At 49.1% G+C, this 19158-nt stretch overlaps 2 protein-coding genes across 4 annotated transcripts in view; one reads left to right on the forward strand and one right to left on the reverse strand.

Annotated features, from left to right (window-relative positions):
* The first annotated feature begins 1162 nt into the window (after positions 1 to 1162).
* On the forward strand, positions 1163 to 3640 carry cbr4 (carbonyl reductase 4). The gene is made up of 6 exons (XM_057037825.1): positions 1163 to 1313; positions 1540 to 1742; positions 1982 to 2102; positions 2371 to 2507; positions 3084 to 3218; positions 3305 to 3640. The coding sequence occupies exons 2-6, from the start codon at positions 1598 to 1600 to the stop codon at positions 3481 to 3483; spliced, it is 717 nt and encodes a 238-aa protein (XP_056893805.1). The 5' UTR covers positions 1163 to 1313; positions 1540 to 1597; the 3' UTR covers positions 3484 to 3640.
* Positions 3641 to 4617: 977 nt separating this feature from the next.
* palld (palladin, cytoskeletal associated protein) overlaps positions 4618 to 19158 on the reverse strand; it is a 39190-nt gene continuing 24649 nt past the window's right edge. For 2 of the 3 annotated variants that reach the window (XM_057037822.1, XM_057037824.1), the window contains 11 exons: positions 11575 to 12222; positions 10970 to 11114; positions 10632 to 10733; positions 8893 to 9114; positions 8655 to 8804; positions 8382 to 8470; positions 7733 to 7865; positions 6503 to 6710; positions 6262 to 6427; positions 6052 to 6185; positions 4618 to 5901 (listed from right to left, as the gene is read on the reverse strand). In XM_057037822.1, the coding sequence (XP_056893802.1) occupies positions 5741 to 5901; positions 6052 to 6185; positions 6262 to 6427; positions 6503 to 6710; positions 7733 to 7865; positions 8382 to 8470; positions 8655 to 8804; positions 8893 to 9114; positions 10632 to 10733; positions 10970 to 11114; positions 11575 to 12222 (2158 nt within the window). In that variant the 3' untranslated portion in view covers positions 4618 to 5740. The remainder of the gene's footprint in view (positions 5902 to 6051; positions 6186 to 6261; positions 6428 to 6502; positions 6711 to 7732; positions 7866 to 8381; positions 8471 to 8654; positions 8805 to 8892; positions 9115 to 10631; positions 10734 to 10969; positions 11115 to 11574; positions 12223 to 19158) is intronic. The other variant, XM_057037823.1, reaches the window with a different exon arrangement.

Below are 19158 nucleotides of genomic sequence, written 5' to 3' on the forward strand. Positions count from 1 at the left end.
TGTAGCATATAATTATATTCATGCAAACGTGTATATACATAATTGGACAGAAAATAATTGAAATAATAGTGTGTTTAATCTCATATCCTTATAGACTTTCCAAGTAATGTTCTCATTTGTGAAGTTAATGTTTCCCAAATTTCTTTTTCAACTGTTCATAGTTTTATTGTTCTTTAATGAAAAAATAGTTTTAAATTAGAAAATGAGCAGAAAAATGCAGCAGTTTTAGTTTGTAATGTGTAGAATTTGTATTTTTCTTTTCCTCATCAAAAACAGGAGTACGAGGGACACTTTTTATGACATTAGACACAATTTCAGAGGACAGTGTTGACCGGTGCCAGTAAATATCCAGATACTGGCCACATCTAATTTAGATCACATCTAATTTCCCTGATGGACACCCCCTAAAGGGATCAATAAAGTACTCTTGAATCTTGAATCTGTACGCTGAGGCGGGATTTCTACTCTGAAACATTCAAAGGCAGAGAAGATGCTCCGTTATTATACTAGATGATAATTATTACTATGCAGAAGATACATGAGAGCACTTAATGTGTGCAGTACATGATTTTATACATATAGGAGCCTGATGGACGTGCGTGTTGAGGATTATAGAGACATTTCTTACCTTTTTCTTGAGTTTTTCAGTGTGCATGTTAGCACAGCAGGGTTGACATATATCATTAGCTCTGTGAAGTGTGAAAGAGGATAACAATCCTAGTGTTTGGGAAGGTGATCTGAATACAGATCAAGTCTGATTTCGCTCTCTAACTCGGCTTATTAACCAACATTCTGGTTCAGGATTAGAACAGATTAAGCAAATTATGAAACACGGGCTGGTGTTGGTGCTGCAGCCTGTGTTTGTTATCCAGCATCCCACATTAAGCGCAGGTGGAGTCTGATTAGGTCGATGCTGCAGAAAGAACTAGTGTGATGGTCTGTCCAGGAGTAAGACACCCCCCCCCCCCCCCCCCCCCCCCCCCCCCAGCCACCTTCAACATCACCCAATTTACTGGCAGCCGATGTGGTGGCCGATGTTTCCCAGGGGACCAATAATAGAAAGACAAATGGGTGTAATTATTAAGCAATGAGCTTTTCCAGTGAGCAGGTTATGCACATCAGCGATGTCAGATTCAATGACATGTTTGGCGCCACAGCGCCACCTGCTGGCAAATCACAGATCACACGCACAGAAGCGAAAACAAACATGGCGCCGTCCACGAACCTTTGATCGTGGGGAACTCGGGGCATTATTAGGCTATGTTTTCTTTAAAGAGGGTCACGTTTATCTGACGGATCGACACATTATCAAGGTAAATGATGGAGTAATTCCGGGAGACGTCACTATGCATTCATTGTTGTTTATACGTGCAACTGCTAGTGCTAACAATCAAAATGACCCAAAACTTGGCGGTCATGAGATTTTTTTAGCTGTAAGCTACGTATTTATTGCTCATCAAACGTTCTCGATCGTGTTGATGTAAAATGCGTACGTGTGAAGTATGCAGCAATTTTACATTATATTGTATCAACCTACAGGTTAGCCCACGTTAGCCACGTGATTTCTCGCGATATTATAAGTTCTCCGGGCAGCGTCATGTCCAGGCTGGCCGTGGTGTGTGGGGGCTCCAGGGGCATCGGGAGGGCTGTGTCCCACCTGCTGGCTCAGAGGGGCTGCAGGCTGGCCGTCGTCTCTAGGAATAAAGACGCAGCCCGCACCGCTGTGGCCTCTCTGCACGGAGGCAAGTGCAGAAATGACATTTTCCCCCTTTATTAAGTCTTTGGTTGGGAAAACTCGATTTGTGGATGCTTAGAAAGATTTGATTTGATTTACTGCTGTGCCAATCGAGTTTAAAAGTCAAAACAGAGAGTTTGCACGGCTGCTGCACAACTCCATTGTCATAACTTCATTTTCGCTCTTGGCTAAAGTAAAACGCTTTAAATGAGTTATTCTCTCAGACATTCTGCGTCTGACTCCTAGAAGACCATATTGCTCTCAGCTGCGACGTCTCCAAAGAGGAGGAGGTGCAGAAAACCTTTGAAACCATCCAGAAGACCTCTGGAAACATCTCTTACCTTGTGAACGCAGCTGGAATCAACAGGTGAGCATCTCTGCGGATGCTGTTTCACATATATTGTCTGGTCCTCCTCAAGGTTTCTTCCTGTTAGAGGGGAGTTTTTTCTTGCCACTGTTGCTTGTTAACCCTGCTAACCCTGGGATTCTGTAAAGCACCTAAATGCAATTTTGATTGTAACAGACGCTATATAAATAAAGATTGATTGATTGATGCACAGTGAAAGACTTGACCTGTGTGTGTGTGTGTGTGTGTGTGTGTGTGTGTGTGTGTGTGTGTGTGTGTGTGTGTTCAGGGATGCTTTATTACTGAGGACTAAGCAGGAGGAGATGGTGGCGCTGCTTCACACCAACTTGCTGGGCACCATGCTGACCTGCAGGGCGGCGCTGCGCAGCATGTTGCGCACTGAGGGAGCTGCCATTGTTAATATAGGTGCAGATATTCATTATCTATTTTTTATTTATCAAATTCAAAGACAGCCACTGACTCGCGGCACCTCCGGAATTAATGTTATGTGTGCAGTCATACACTAGGTGGCACTGTTGTCTTTTACTGGTTTTCTCCGCTCCGAAAAAGTTTAGTATTTCATAATGTTTGGATACGTATTATTGTAAAAGTGCTAAAATTCACTGTATGTGCCAACTTAATATCATTATATTAATACATTTGTTTTACTTTAAACCTGAACATGATATTTATATTTAAAGTCTCATCCATTCGCTGACTGAATCCTACCCAGGCCTTCGTAAAATAAACAGAATTGATTTGATTTGATTCGATACTTGACCTCACACAGCAAATGATCCGCTGGCACGACGAGTTTTCACCTCACAAGCGTGACGTCATCACCTCAGTGGTGAATAACGCCACGATGAATAATAGCAGCTCTCCATCTCATTAGCTGCCAGTGAGCGATCAAACCCAGCACAGATGTGATCAGTGCTGTTTATCACTGAGTTTGTGGCAGTTCTATACTCCAACACATCCATCATGCTGTGTTGTTTACAGGCTCTGTTGTGGGTCTGAAGGGGAACGCCGGCCAGTGTGCGTACAGCGCCAGTAAATCTGGTCTGGAAGGCTTCACGCGGTCTTTGGCTAAAGAAGTCGCTTCGCGCCACATCAGAGTGAACCTGGTGGCTCCGGGTACGACACGACCTCGCATCTACTGCGTGTTCTCAGCCCAACGGCCCTCTGTCTGACCTTCATCACGTCCTCGTCGCCCTTTCCAGGTTTCATCCGCACCAACATGACTGCTGGGATGAAGGACGCTGACGGGGCGCCTTCCATCCCGCTCGGGAGATTCGGCGAGCCAGAGGATGTCGCCCAAGCCGTCCTTTTCCTTTTAGAGTCACCTTATATCACAGGACAGGTGCTGGTGGTGGACGGAGGACTGCAGCTGGCCATGTAGGTCCACAACACTGGCAACAGCTGGAGGCTGCCTTTTTTATGTGAATGTGACATTTTTAGTAGGAAAACTTGATGACCATCAACATCGGGAGAAAACTGGCTCCAAATGACGACGACTCTGTGTAACCGCCTCATAAAGTGATCCCTGTCTCGCTGCTTTGTGCTGAGTCATTCTGTCCTCTGTGTGTGTGTGTGTGTGTGTGTGTGTGTGTGTGTGTGTGTGTGTGTTGACTCCATAGTGTCTGGCTCAGCTCACACTTTGGTGCCCGAGGTCCCAAATTCAATCAGTAGGTTGAACTTTGATGGTTGGCGTCTCTTTTTCCGTGACTGTAAAGCGTCCGCTCCGGATTTCTGTCCCCCCGCCACCTCCCACGGGAGACCCCCCTCACAGCGAGCCATGTTTCCCCTCCTGAGCCCACCTCTGGAGGGGCCTGTCCGAGGGCCAGGCATGTCGGGCTGCAGCTGGAGGAAATTAGAGGTAGTGGAGATGGGAGGGGAGTATTTTTAGCTCTGGGAATGTTTTGAGTGTCTGATTACAGCTGTGGACCTGCAGCGTGGACGGACGGGGCCGAAGGTGAGAGTCGTGCTGCATTCAGGTCCTGTTCAAAATGGTCTTGAGTACGGTCCTTGCTTTGTGCAGGTGTGACCTAAATTTGTGTTCTCAAAGTTTTACCTTGCTCTCAGCATTTGCTTTCTGTTGTTGGGGGTTTTTATTGGACTTGCGTGTCCTCTCGCTTTTACCACTAAGCAGGTTTGGTGACTCATCAACAGAGGTGAAAATAGTTCTAATTCATTCTGCTCGTGTCCTTCTCGCTCTACTCTATAAAGTGGCCGTCCCAGAGTGCAGCCAGACAAAAAGAATTATAATTACAAGTTATACTGTTGGCACGGTTTTAGCTTTCATTACATTTGTAAGGGCAGCACAGTTCATCGTCGATGGAGAAACTTTAGGAATCTGCAGAAGGTTGTCATGACGCCACATTATCAGGCAAAATTTGGGGTTTCAATGGCAGAAATCCAGCTTCAATAGTTCATACGTTACGTTTTTGTATTCATGGTGCATTTAATATCTGCAGCAAAACCGATATTTACACCGAGATGCTGCGCATCGGTGAAAAAGACCTCACACCGTGGCTTCAGTTAGACTTTTATTAACTTTCATTACCTAAAATAATAGCAGAACATTCCATATACAGGCAACGGTCGGCATAGAAATGTGCAAAGACTGTAACTGTCGGCAGAAAGACGTCTGTGTTCAGACAGATGTGATGGAAATAGCAGATATAAATATACCATCCATTTAAGTGCGTTTCATACACCAGAACGCTCCGGAAAAAGGTTGTTTGGCACTCTACAAGTGTCCAAAATGATCATGCAAAGCAGTTGTGTTTATATAAATCCTAAAGGTGATTTAAGGCAGTAAATATAAAACTTTATGATACAGAAAGATTGCGTCATCGGTGAACAAAAAGGCTGTGCTATAATTTATGTCGAGGTTGTTGGGAGGGATTTCATAAAAAAATCAAAACGGAGACGCGTGCAGAGAAACCCGATCTCTGGGCGACAACGTCTCAACTCACACTTTAAAATAAGACGGAGAAAGAAATCCTTAAAATGACCTAAAAGGTTCTGCCGTCTCCACAGCGGCTACGTCACCGGCATCCCTCTCACACACACCCGTCACAGAACCTGCTTCATCCACCAGCGCCCACTTCACAGCTCCTTCCAGTTTCTTGTTTTTTTACACCCCAAACTCATTATTTTACTTAAAAAACCCCAGTAAATGTCATGTTTGCAAGGCCCGGCCTTTCCTCTGACCTCTGAGCTAACCGCATTCTTTAGATATCCGCCGAACGGGCCCGTTTCAAAGCTGCTCCGAGCCGGATCTTTGGGCAGATCCGGATGTCTGACGGCCGTGCAGAGGCTGTTTGTGTTGCGTGGTTGCTGCGAGGCACGAGAGGCACCGACAACTGTACAATTCACCTCCATAAACACTCCAATCACCTTCCAGGTCCAGTTGAGAAGAATCAAGCAAATTCTGTAAATGTGTCGTACTGTAAAAACATGAAAACCGCAGATGTACCAGCTCGGTCCGCCCGCCCTCCCACTAGTTCTGTGTCTGCAGTTCTGTGATGGAGTCACCTTTCTTTTCTTTTTTTATTTGTCTCAGTGTTGCTGTGCTGGACAGCGGTCGTGGGGGGGGGGTGTTTAGGGGGAAGGCACGGCAACGCTGCGACCCTCGGGCATCTCCGCCACGTTTACAGGTCGTCGCTTTCCACCAGGCCGCCGGGTTGCAGTGGGCTGGAGTCTGGGAAGAAGGCTGCCTTCACGTCCAGGCCTTTTTCTGTCAGGGCGGCGTAGCGGCTGGTGGAGGGACGCACCTTCCTCGGTTTGGGGAGGTTAGGCTGCTGCCACTGAGCTGAGGATGGAAGGTTGAGGGTTGAGATGTGATTTGAAGGTTAGAATTAGGATGAGTTGTGATGGTTGTGAGGGAAAGTTCTCTGAGGGGTGTGTTATGTCTGGGAAGGTCCTCACAAGGATAGAGGTTTGAGTGTGTGTCCAGACTCACTGTGGATGTCGAGACGCGCAGTGCTGGAGACAATGCCGGCTTCATTCTTGGCCGACACCGTGTACCAGCCAGCATCTTCCTTTAGAGCTGGTTGGATGATCATGCACAGGTAGCCGCAGTTGTCCTGGTGCATGCTGGGAAATAAAAGGCCCATTGTGATTGGAGTTGTAAACCGGAGCGTTCAGACGCGGCAAAGCGACAATCGCTCACCTGATTCGGTCTGTGTTTTGCGTCAGGGACTCGTTCTCTCTTTTCCAGAAGATTTGTGGGTAGGGAACCCCCGAGACGCGACACTCCAGCCGCACAGGATGACCCTCGGCCACGCTGGTGTTCTGCAGTTTCTCGAGGAACGTGGGCACCTTGTGCATCTCCTTGGCTGTGGGGGAGAGCGCGTGACTGACTGGTTTCTCTCCTCCAGCTCATGGAAACTCAAATCGGGCTGAAGAGCTACCTGCAACTATCAGTTCCAGGTTGAAGGAGTTCTGGCCGGCCCGGTTGCTGGCGATGCAGGTGTAGATGCCGGCGTCGCGGCTGGTCACGGGCTCGATGACCAACGAGTGCACGCCGTTTTCCCTCACCAGCATCTTATGGGCGGAGTCGGGGCGGATGGTCTGACCGTTCAGCTGCCAGATGAGGTCGGGGGTGGGCAGGCCGCTCACCTGCAAGCAGGAAAAGGTTCGATTTTACTCATGATGTGAGTGAAACGCTGTTTTGGGAGTAAATCCACGGTGATGTAACAGTCTGTGGTGCAAATATCACGAGTCACAAGGGACAAATCGTTCTGGAAAGACCCCGGTGCTATTTTAAGAAGTGGCAACATTTTCCACTCGGAAAAACTTTGCCACAAATAAAGTCGGAATAAATATTTGCTGTAAATATCCCTGATATTAGAGCTTTGAAGGCTCTCGGTTTCTCTAAAAGGCAGAGTTGTCTGTCTGGGAGCAGTTTTGAAAGCTGTTTTTGAGAGTGGTGAGGTGATGACAAGGAAGATTAAAAGAATAAAAACAGCCTCATCTCTCTTAATCCAGGTGGCGCGAGACCTCCGATTTCTTCTATTCCTGTGCGTGAGACGCTGCGAGTGCAAAGATGTGATGAGACATCTCGTCTCTGCTGGGTTTGTCTCTTTTTTGTATTCCTCAAAGGAGTTGGAACGCAGAGTGGGGAATGTCTGGCAGAGCAGACACGGAGGCTCCTTTGAAAGTAATGCAGTCTGGATTAAAGGGTGGAGCTCAGATGGTTTTCTCTATTACTGTGATTAAAATATTCTCTTTAGTGTGGCCGTTTTCCATTTGAATCAAAGAATAGGATCAGGAGGAGCATGACTCAGCTCACCTACAGGATAAATGCACTTCAGGAATGAACTTGCCCTAAAAGAAGACCTAAGCTATGCAGCTTTATCTGCTATGATTAAATATAATCTAATATAATTTAAAAGTACAGGATTGTATGGGTGAAGCATGTGATGCACAAAGGAAGAGCACTCGGTAACTTTCCATTGCTGCATTAATCTCTTCCAGTTGACCAAGCACATCCCGCTGACTTCTCCTGTGAATCTGTAACCGGCGGCAACCTGACGCCTCACTAATCACAAGCGCTGAAAGCGTGAACTTCACCACTTTGTTAATCAATGACGCGCATTGACCTTCCTTCGTCAACCCCGCTCGCCCGTGCACCGGTTTACCTTGCAGTCCATCCGGCACAGGCGACCCTCCTGGACGATGAGGTCACCGGGCGCCTGCAGGAAGTGGGGGCGGAAGTGACGCTCTTGGATGTTGTCGTTTTCATCGCCGCTGTCTCTGGACCTGGACCTGGGCCTGGCGGAGGGAGGAGGAACATCGGATTCTCTGTTACTTTTTTCCCTTTAAACTACGATTTCACGGACAACACGTGAACAGTTGCGTCTGGTATTTCCCGCTCCGTTCTTTCTCCAGCCCCATGAACCTTTTGACCCGCAGGTCCGCTGTCTGACGTCTCTCAGCCCTGTGGCATCACCAGGAAGAGAGAAGAAAGAGACGCTGATTGTGATCCTGATCTCACTCTATCCCTTCACGCACAGAGCAGATTACAGGCGTGGCGCTTGTGATCTGGGCTCTTTCTGTTCCCGCTGTATAAACGAGGTCATTAGAGACCGATGGGAAACAGAAAACAGGTGTTCCTGAACACACAGATCAACAAAGCACCGGCGGTGGTGATTCAGCGCGCAACACGTGTTTGCGTAAACAACAGCAACAGCTTTAAACGGGAACCACGCGGGAGCCCAAGCGAGTGCAGGTGGCGTGCAGATGTGCCCCCCCCCTCCCCCGCCGGCAGATTGTTCCCCAGGCAGTCACCTGCGCATGTGTCCCGGCACGGAGCGCTTGCTGCGGCCGCGCTGGTTCACGGCCTGGACCATCATCCTGCCGGTGCAGCTCACCCGGCCCTGAGACAGAAGGGAGGATTAGGAGGCGCTGATGCTCCATCACGCAACCAGAAGAGGGGAGGACATATAAGACGTGTCTGGAGACAAATGTTTGACCTTCATACATCTTTAGCGTGAGAGTGACAAGACGATATAGCCTTAAAACGATCAACAGATTATGGGTAGTGAGCACTTGTCAGCTCACCTCAGGGTTGCTCGCCATGATGGTGTAGTTGCCATCGTCGTCCAACGAGGCCGCCACGGTGTGCAGAGAACAGGTCCCGTCGGCGTCTCGGCTGATCCTGTAGTGCTCGCTCCTCTTGGAGATCTGTTTGCCGTCCTTGAACCAGTAAACCTGTGACATCAGACGACCTTTGATTCAACTGTGATGTTAAAATGGGTGCAGACGACAGGGGCCGGAGTGACGCGTCGCCCCCCCCTACCTTCGGTTTCGGGTCTCCGTTGACCTTGCAAGAGAAGGTCACCGGCATGCCCTCGAAGACTTTGTAGTGCTTCAGCTTCCGATCGAAGGACAGCGCCGCGCCCCGTCCTGCAGAGTCTTCGTCGTGCTGCACGTCGTCGTCCGATTCTTCTACCGGGGAACGCTCCAAACGGAACTCGATTTCACTGATGAGCCGCTGCTCGAAGCTGGAGACTTTGTATTCCTACAGGACAACAGAACAAGAAGAGACTCAGACAGAGAGGCTGGGGGGCGTGTAACTCACTGGTTTGTGTGATTTAGAGAAATGCGTAACAGACATGTGACAGACATGTTGAATTAGTGGAGGAAGTGAAGAAAATCCCTGATTAACCCGTCTTCATTGTCACAGTGGCAGCTTTATCTCAGCTTATCCGTCTCCCAGTGCCCAGAGGAGCCACTCCTCTTTCCTTCAGTCTGACAGCTGTTCTGCTGAACATCTGCAGCTCTGGTGACACGTTGCACGGATAAAGACTCTGCAGCAACAATTAGGACTTGTCAAATGCTGGAGCCTGCGGCTTAAATTGTCTCTATTCTCATCTACATGCACATTATTTTTATAGGCACGAACACGATCGGGGACAGGAAGGACATCCTGTAATCATAGTCAGGCTCCTGCGGTCCGGATCTGTAACGTAGTGACCCTGAAACGTGCGCTGCAGAGCAAACACAGTGCACCATGGGTGAAAACCAGTGCCCCGTTAGGAACAAGCGCCGACATGCTTCGTTAACTGCATCGATTCAGTCACTGGTGGGTTAGAAACACTGTCAATATGTAACCATGGCGACCAGAAGACACATTCCTGTTGCTATCTTTTGTGTGCCATTAACAGCTGAATCCCGCTTCTGTTCCTGCTCCGATCGATGTCAACACGCCACGGCAGCTTTATTCAATGACATTTTACACAGAATGAAGGAGAAAGAGAGGAAAAACCTTCTGAGGGAAACTTTCCCGGTCCTTCTCTTCCTGTTGGGAGATAAAATAGTGCACGTTGTGGTGGTATTGAGCATCAAGCATAATTGTTTTCTATCCACTAGATCAGTGTTGATTCAATATCTAGTGCCACAACATCACAATGGTTCCTGAAGCTACAGCGCCCCTACAGGCAGCATCTCGTTGTCACTCATTTACCAGAGCTACGTGCACCAGATTTCGTTTCTAAACCTGGCTTCATACCCACAAACAAGGCTCATTTATAGCCCGATACTGGCTACTAAGTCAGAAAAGTTCATCTACCAGCACAAGAGGACACCTGAACTCAGCCAGCCTCCCCAGATGTGTCTACAAATAACTGGGGGGTTTGAATGTTGCAGACAGTCCATTGATTATATCCAAGCAGTGCATGAAGAATCAGGCGTGTATTTAGGTCTGCCACTTCCATGCTGCTTTATTATGGTGGAGCCCAGCGTGTTTACAGCAACGCTGGCTTCCACCAGTTTGGGTAAACATCGCTTTTTATGGCGGGCTCTGCAGGACTTTACAGTGTTTATGCTCCGCTTTCATAACCAGCCCGTGTTTACAGACGCCGATGTTAATATTCAACCTGGTACAAAGGAAATCCAACAGTCATGGGATCGGAATGACACGGAATCGGAGGACCGAACACAAATCAGACACGCAACAGTGGGATTAGTGTTAAAAACACTGCTGGTGCGGGCATGTTACTCCCCCTCCAGGTGTGTGGATCTGATGAGCCACTTTACCTGTGTGACGGGCTCCTCCTCTGTGTCCTGTGTGTTTAAGACTGTGGCAGCGTTGTCAGCCCCCAGCAGTCTACGCGCCATCTTCTCCTCATAGGTTAGCCTCTGGAAGCAGGATTAATATGGTTGAGCGGGGTTAGTGCGCACAGCACCACACCAGCGCGCTCGTATAGTGTTAATGTTGGCTTTGAGCTGATACGGGGAGCAGGTTATACATGGAAATGAGGCGTTGGGTCAGAAAACATACGTTTAAATACAGTTATGGGGACCGAGTAGTTCAACCGCATTGCTGCAGGGTTCTGTTTTAGTTGTGGAGCTCTCAGGCAAACGTGCGCACACACCTGCTGGCCGTTGCTGATGCGCTCCTCTTTGAAGCGCAGCTTCCTCTCCAGGTCCTGGATGACAGCATCCTTGGTTCCTTGAATGTCCGAATCGGAGACGGTGCGAGGGGTCTTGGTGACCGAGGACTTCTTGGGGAACGCTTTGCTGAGGAGACAAAGCAGAAGCGCATGTCAGCACGTGCGCTATCTCAGGACTCCTCTTTCCTCTGTGGCTCGAACACCCCCATCCTTATCGGGTCACGTCCAATATGAGCGTTCCAGGAGTGTCTTATCTCTCACCAGTGCAGTAGGAATGCCAGGATAAGAGGGGTGGGGGAAGGGGGGGCAGAGATGAAAAATGACCAGCCATGAGAGGACGGTGGAGCATCCTTCATGGAGGGGAGCCCAAAGTAAATAAATCTCCCCGTGGGGCCGCCATTAGAAGAGAGTTCTTCACAACAGCAGATTTTTATCATCACAAGGTTTAAAGCGAGAAACCCAAACAGCAGCGGATCAAACCGGCGGCCATTTTGGTGAGGATTTCTCCAGCCAGTGACAGTCCGACACCAACTAAAGCGTCTACGTTGTTTGTTACGTGGTGCAGGTGGGTGTGCGGGGGAACTTACACCGTGCCGTTGCCTTTTGGGAGGCCCAGAGCGTTGACTGTAGGTGAGGGGGGGGTGGAGGGCAACACTGAAGCCAGGAAGCTGGAGGCTGGAGATGGGGGGACAGGGGAAAATGGAGAGGACATGTCTGAGCGGGCTGGGGATGAGCAGACCGGTGGGGGCGGGGGCGGGGGAGGGGGTGGGAAGTCTTGGGCAGGGCCCGACAGAGAGGATGAGTTAATGGGGCTGAGGAAGGGTGGAGGAGGAGGCGGGAAGGACGGAGAGCTCGGAGACTCCACACTCCCGGCCTTGCTGAAGGTGGGCATAGTGACCCTGCTGAAGGGCTTGTGAGGGGTGGGGGGAGACAGGGGGGAGGACAGGCTGGACCCCGATGAGCCGGACGACTGGGTGACGTAAGCGGCCCCGCCGGGACTCTGAGCGGCGATGAACTGCTTGGGCCTGGCGTAGTTGAAGGTGCTGGCCTGCATGGTGGTGTTGCTCTCTAACTCCTGGAAGGACGGGGGAGGAGGCAGGGGCGGAGACGGCGGAGCAGGTGGGGGCACTTCCTCGGGTGGTTGCAGAGGTGGAGGTGGGACTTCCTGGCAGTCGTCTCCTTCCTGCTGTTCCAGTAGAACCTGGTCCTGCAGCTGTTTCAGCTGGAACGGGCTCCTGCAAAACAGAAGCACCGTCAACAACCAGAACGGGGAGTCCGATGGGCGACGTGGCGCCGCCCCCACACCATCTGGAGCCAAAGACACACAGTTCCACGCTAACAAAGGAGGCTGGATATGCCACTGAACGAATGACCTTCTAACCCTGCTGCTCTCTTGAAGACTGGCGCGGCGGCGACAGATTGTTGTGTGAGTTCTGGGAAGGAAACCGCAGAAACCGGCGACAGAAGCTGATTATCAGGCTGTTATCAGGCCGCAGCGTCCAACTCAGGCTTACTGAGATGCCAGCCTGTTGACAGTGCGTCAAGTGTGTCAAAGAGGAGATAAGCTGTGTGTCCATTTTCAGCAGCGCAGCAGTTTAAACAAATGTGCAGAGGCGGAGGATGATGTAGCGGAGGGGGTGGGCGGGGCTTAGCCCGGCACCGTCAGACATGTGGTCACTGTGTGAGGGCTGCGGCCTGACCGTGAGGCATAGTTCTCTTTTGTTTGTTTCAGACGTATTTCATCCCATCTCTCTCTCTTTTCAACTGCGAGAGGTTTGTAACCTCAGACGGGGTTTTTGTTTTTAAGATGGAGGAGCAGACCTGGTTTGGGAGGGAACCTTCAGCTCTGACTCTGCGTGAGCGATGAACTCGTCATGAGAAGCATGCTCACAATGTGCGCTCCATCCCAGCGCTGCTTGCTGTCAGGAGGTCTACCGAGACGACTTTCGCATGCCTAAATCGTTTCCAGATGTTAATAATAACTGGAGTTTTCGGGCTATTTTTCATCTTTAAGAATGCAGGGATCCCCCTCCTCCCCCCTTTAGCCTCACCCCAACTTTTACAAACAACTCCAGGGAGTATTTCTCAAAGCTGACGCTGATATCAAACCCACCAACAGAAACCAGATTAGGAGATCTCAGCCAGTCGCTCCGCGCTTCCTCCTAACTCACAACCTCCCACAGACAGGGTCGTTCCAACAACCTCCCAGGATTCCCTGGAAGTGCAGCAGCACGCGACAGATCCAACACGACCTCGTCCGTGCACAGTTACCTTTACGTTCTCCCAAACGCCTGTTGGGATCTCACTGAAAAGCTGGAATCGTTTGGCCGCTAGCGGGGCCTGCAGCGCTCCGCAGCAGTTTGATTCCTTTTTTGGCTGTGTTCTCAGGAGCTCTGTGGCCGTCTGCTCCAGTAGAGAGGAAACACGCTTCATTTCCTCGCGGTCTCATCCCCGTTCGTCCAGACGCCCCGGCTCTCTCCGAGAGACCTCTGCAGCTTTTTCGAGCGGGTTGTGGACACCGAAGATAAGCACTGGAGGTGGAAATGAGGCTTGGAAAACGTATTAGCGGGAGTTGGGAGGATGACGTCCACATGAAACTGACATCAGCGACGAAGAAAGTGAAACCCTTCAGCAGGAAAATGCAACTCTTTGTGGTATCATCCAGTGGCGTCCTCAAGGCTGTGGTCATGAGTGTTTAAAGTGCACTGGCATTCAAGGTGCAGCTAAACAGATTGCTCATTAAACTGGCTCGTTGGTTCCTCCTGCGTGGACATGAGACGTTGCTTGAAAAGGTCAGTTCGGATCGCGTGCGGTCGCCCGGGTTTTATCGCCCATTTCGGGGACCGTACAAGAAGCCATCAGGGTCACTGAGACCCCTCCAGCACTCCAGACCGCCTTAACCACAAAGTGTGTCTCCCAAAACACACACACACACGTTGATAATGGCTGTTTGATCCCAAACCCTGACCTGCACCACAAATGGCTGCAGAAGCAGTACTGCTCTGCGTCTCTCTCTCTTCTTTTGTCTGTCTTTGAAGAGAAGCTGGACTGGGAGGCTAATGTCCCTCTGTGAATGAGCTCCGTGTCTCAACTGGCCCACTTAACTCCAGCTCCAGCCCGCCTGTCTCTGTCTCTTTATTGCCGTGATGATTTTGTGGCTTAAGGAGGCAAAACATTTAAACTTTCCTCCTTTTTCCTTAAACAAAAATACCTTCCTTGGGCTGGATCCTGTCTTTAAATTCTTTGAAGGAGCATAAATGCAGGATAATAAAGAACCGTGTCCCATTTTTGAATGGAAAACTGCCTTGAAGAGTCAGAGTCTGACAGCAACTAAAGTGAAATTGTCTTTTGCAGGCCAGTGGGTTCTTAGTCATCTACCATCAGGGACGTCTTTAACATCCATAATAATGCAGGAATGACCACGGTGCGTGAGGAGCTTCATGCTCAGGTCCCCTGACTCTCATGATGGGAGCCATCGGCACGTTTCATCCGCCGCCGTCCTCCTTTCAACTCTTTTCTGTAACAGATGGAGTCATTTTTTATGATAGCATCCAGCTGCAGCCAACAGGGGCTACAGGAACCAGTGGAGGGGACATGTGCTGCAAAGAGAGCGTTCCCCCTCAAAACAACAACACCAGAGGATCAGAACAGGCTCGCTTTCCTGAAGGTTCTTTAGGCGAGATTAGAGAAAAGATATTGAGGTTCTACTGGATGCTCTGGTTTATTGTGTTTACATTACACCTCTGTGTGTTTGCTCCCGCTAACGCCTGCTGTCAAGTAAGTGCACCAAGTTTCCATTTGTAAAATATGATTTCCAAATAGGTAATAAAAATGTATGTGTGTGTGTTTGTGTGAGAGAGCGAGAGCTTGCGTGATGCTCCCCTGACTCTGATGCATCATGAGTAAGACCAGCTGGAAACCAGTTAGTGCTGATTTAGCTGTGGCATGATGGATATGGCCGGAGTTGCTCACCGTTTACCAAGAACAAGAACAGTCAGCATGAGAGAATTGCAACATTATAGTTCCTCCTCTTCCTCCTCCATTATCTGGAGAGAAATCTATACCAGCAGGAGATTTTTCTATATATTCTTCCCAAGAACAGCCTGTTGCTGCACACTATGCTCTCTCTCTCCTGGACACACACACACACACACACACACACACACACACACACAGCCAGCCTTTTATTCTCCTGCAGCTTCTCTCTGGGCTTTTGTTCACTTGTCCATAACTTATATTCGGCCCCTCTCTTCCACGGGTACCCCCACTCCTCTAATTGCACACACCACATAAAACAGAACCAGACTGTTTTCCTTCCCCCCCGCTCTTTAAAACACAGAAACTGAGAGTTTTCCCTCATCCGAGCTCACCCACTTTCTCCCTGCCCTACTTTTTCTTTCTTCCTTTCTCCCTCTCTTATTTCCCTGCTTTCTCTCTCTGGGCTTGTGTTTCAGATCAAGCGGAGGTGAAGAGGGCTCTCCTCAATCAGGCCTCCTTCTCTCTGTCCAACTCAGCCCCCCACCACCACCACACACACACACACACACACACACACACACACACACCCCACCCCTCCATGGCAAGAATGCTGAAGACATTCTTCTCAGGATTGAAGTGGGCAAGACATCCCCATCAGATGGGATTAACAGCAGGAGCGAAGGGGAGTGGGGGGGGGGCTGGCTGTGACGCTGTGTAACCCAACAGTCTGTATGGTGTTAACTAATCCAGCTGACTCCAGCGAGGAGCTCTGCAAATAACCCAACAACACCACAAAAACAGTCGCTCCTCATTAGCCAGAAACAACAGTGATGCTTCTTCTTCTCCTCTCTTTTTCAGGACAGCCTCTTCTACCTTTTTCAGGGCCTTGCAGATCAGGAGGATCCCTCTCACAGCCGATTTAAACGACACGCGAGAAATTAAAAAAAACTACCCCATGAACAGATGAAGCAAACAAGCAGAAGAAAGTTAGAAGTTTGAGCTGTGGGCCGACAGGAAGAGACAAGTTTTACCTTCAGGGTTGTTGAGCAGCAGCTGATAGTTTCCCTGCAGGAACGTAAAGCCCGTTGCACTGCTGTCCTTCCAGGTGTGACAAGCATTTATAGAGCAGAGAGGCCAGACAGTGACATGCTCGCTCGCTCTGACTGCCTGAGTCAGTCGTCTGAGCTCCTCCTCTTCACAATAAACACTGCCTTTCAGAATAAAAGCATAGCTCCCCTCTCATGTTTGCTGAACACAAGTCCCCGTAAAATAAAGCTAAAACACATTTTCACGTATATGGACACTAAAGTTTTATCAGCCGTAATGTGTGGTCGACAACTGAGTTCATTCAGTTTTGGCGGAGTTTTTAAAAAAAATTTGAAATACACAAAAACAACAAAGATCAAAATGAAAGACAAACAGCAAATGAGGCTTCATGGAGCAGAATGACAAGAATTTACTTTCACACTTTCTTCCCCATGACTGGTACTCCCTCATTTCTACCACAATTTCTCTGCTTTATTTCTTCTTCTTCTTTTTTTACAGGCATCAATTTGTCTTGAGCCTTTATTCTCTGGACGAGGGATCTATAAAAAGGAGCAATTATCTGAGGAATTCTCACAGTTTCAGGTGACACAAAATTAATTGTGTCCATTGTGAGGCAACATTTGAAACTTCCATTTGTGGAAATAATATCCACAGCCGCTGAACTGTGAGTCCTCAGACACCTTATCTGGGCCTCTGTGACTATTATCTATATGTTGAGCATCAGGAACAATAATGGTTTCCTGTGACACGTTATTGGCCCTGTGGACCAGTTTGAGGACTGGGAAGAGCAACCGTACCAGCCAGTGTGTGGACACTCCCAACACGGCTCTGGTTTCCCTGAAACAGCAGCCTGCTCCCTTTCTCAATGAGAGAAACCTCCGTTTTTCTGCGATTAAATAATCGCCCTTTTTTGGGGAATCCATCGTTTCTATTTTTGCGTGTAATGGCTCTATTTTTAGACCCTGTGTGTGTGTTTTCCAGGCGGCTGATGAATCACAGCAGGTTGATGGGAGGCTGGAGGCCTGGAATCCGTGATGCTGAGAGTCGAGGTCAGGCAGCTGTTCGCTGGGGGTCTGACTCACTGATCCTCGGCCGTGAGTCGCTGCGAATCGCCTCGCTCTGGCCTCACAGTGTGCGTGAGTGTGTTGTCACACCCCCGAGACTACATGTTGAATGAGGGACATAAAATTGTTACAAAACCAGATTTGTCTCGCACCACCGGCGGAGGTCACGAGGCGATCGAAGCGCGTCATTGGGCCCCTTGAAAACGCCTTCACACACTTCCACGTACGACTGAACCAACATCTGTGTAACTGAGGCAGAGCGGCTCTTTATTTTTGTAAAGATCAATAATTCTCTCTCGAATCGCGCTGTGGCCAGAGGAAGTTGGGGTGGAAGTTCTCAGTATGAATGTTCTTCTCTCTCTGGAAGGCTCCCAGCGGTCTGTTTTTTTCCGATCATACACCCTGATCCCTCGCTCCCTTCTCGCTCCTCCAGCCCTCTGCCTGCGTTATGAAGGTCAGCTCCCACAACTCTCTTCCTTATTTGGAATGTTTCACCATTCCATGCGGGTCATTCAAGCCCCGTCCCACCAATCAGGGCCATGTTGTACCGGAGTCTCAGCCAATCCTGTGTCTCCCATGTCCTTTTAAGGACTGCCCATCTCCGACTCTGGACACCCATTTGAAATTAGCTGACTTCATTTAGAGTTGTTTTTTTCCCCCTGTTTCTCTCATTTCCAAATCACTTTTTGTTTTTGTCTATTCTCCATTTGCCAGATGATCAAAATCCCCTCTCTGTGTCTCCCAAACTGTATTAGGGCACTGCTCCACACTCAGCCTTTTTTAGTGTGTGGCCACCCTTCGACATTGGATGATGATGATGATGAACTACCAGCAAAGTTCCCAGTTCTGTGGCCAGAACCGAATGTAGGTCTTTAATGTGCATTCCCAAACCACAAGCAACACCTCGACAAGAAAGTGATTGTTAATACTTCATTAGAGAGTTCATGACTTGCACCTCGTAAACACAAACACACTGCCGAGAGGAAGCTCTGAGTCACTGCGCAGTTATGTGACCCGTCCTGGCAGCTGGAGCTCCTTGCTCAGCATTACAACATGGGAATGATGTAGATCCTGCTTTAGATTTAATGTACAGCAGGATCAAGCAAAAGACCGGAGCAGCCGCCGCTACATTCGAAATCCCCATTTCTCTCTCTCTCTCTCTCTCTCTCTCTCTCTCTCTCTCTCTCTCTCTCTCTCTCTCTCTCTCTCTCACTCACACACACATCCGGGGAGGCGTTTGAATTGTTGGCAGAGAGCAGTTTGTTGCCTTCAGTTTGCCTGCTGTTGTCCTGACGACAGCCTCGGTGGGGTTAAAGAGGTTTGGAACGGCTGCAGAAATCATTTACTCTGAGCAAAAGTGCAATTATGTCAGCAGACTTGGGCTGAAACGCACCAGGTCAGCTGGCACGCAAGGCGGGCCACATTGGGGTGGATGGGGCCTTCCTTTATCTTCGTTGCTGCGTCACTCGTGCGCAGGGTGGGGGCTAAACAGACCGACTGTTCCCAGCTCCTGTGGCGTGGGTTCTTCTAACTCACTTTAATCATAAAGAGCGAACAAGAGGTGGAAATAAAGGGTCCTGAAAAGACCCCCCTGCCCTGAGCAGCTCCCCCTGCTGCTGTTGATGCCTCCACCATGCAAGAAGAAACTCCACGGAGGCTCCTTTTCCCAACACTCTGCAGTGCCGCAATTACTAACTTAATCTCAATGTTTGCATTAAAATCTGTCTTGAATGATTAAAAAATAATAGAGTTCCATTAAAAACCACCATGACAGTAGGCGGGGATCATGCTCCACCAAATACAAATGTAAAAAAGTTTCCCTTGATGGTTTTTTAATTTCAAATCATGATTAATATAAAGCTTCCTGATCCACACAACTGGTATTCCTGTCTCTCCCCCAGTGGCTGCTGGGAGAGACCCCAGTACCCCCATGACCACATGGTGGCTGACAATTGTCCTGTAATACATTATAAAGAAGGTCATCGGAGGTTTTTAGCTCTTCATTCGGTGGCCACTGAGCTCTCAACTGTCTGGATGCACAACAACAGTGAACATTGAGATTTAATGCTGCATAAAAGTGCT

This window comes from Takifugu flavidus, chromosome 7, assembly GCF_003711565.1.
Source record: "Takifugu flavidus isolate HTHZ2018 chromosome 7, ASM371156v2, whole genome shotgun sequence".
In the NCBI taxonomy this organism is placed as follows: Eukaryota; Metazoa; Chordata; class Actinopteri; order Tetraodontiformes; family Tetraodontidae; genus Takifugu; species Takifugu flavidus.

Coding starts and splice junctions, on each gene's coding strand:
- cbr4 (XM_057037825.1), top strand. CDS start 1,598: ATGTCCAGGCTGGCCGTGGTGTGTGGGGGCTCCAGGGGCATCGGGAGG. Junction 2,508..3,083: donor AGCTGCCATTGTTAATATAG/GTGCAGATATTC, acceptor TGTTGTTTACAG/GCTCTGTTGTGGGTCTGAAG. Junction 3,219..3,304: donor AGTGAACCTGGTGGCTCCGG/GTACGACACGAC, acceptor CGCCCTTTCCAG/GTTTCATCCGCACCAACATG.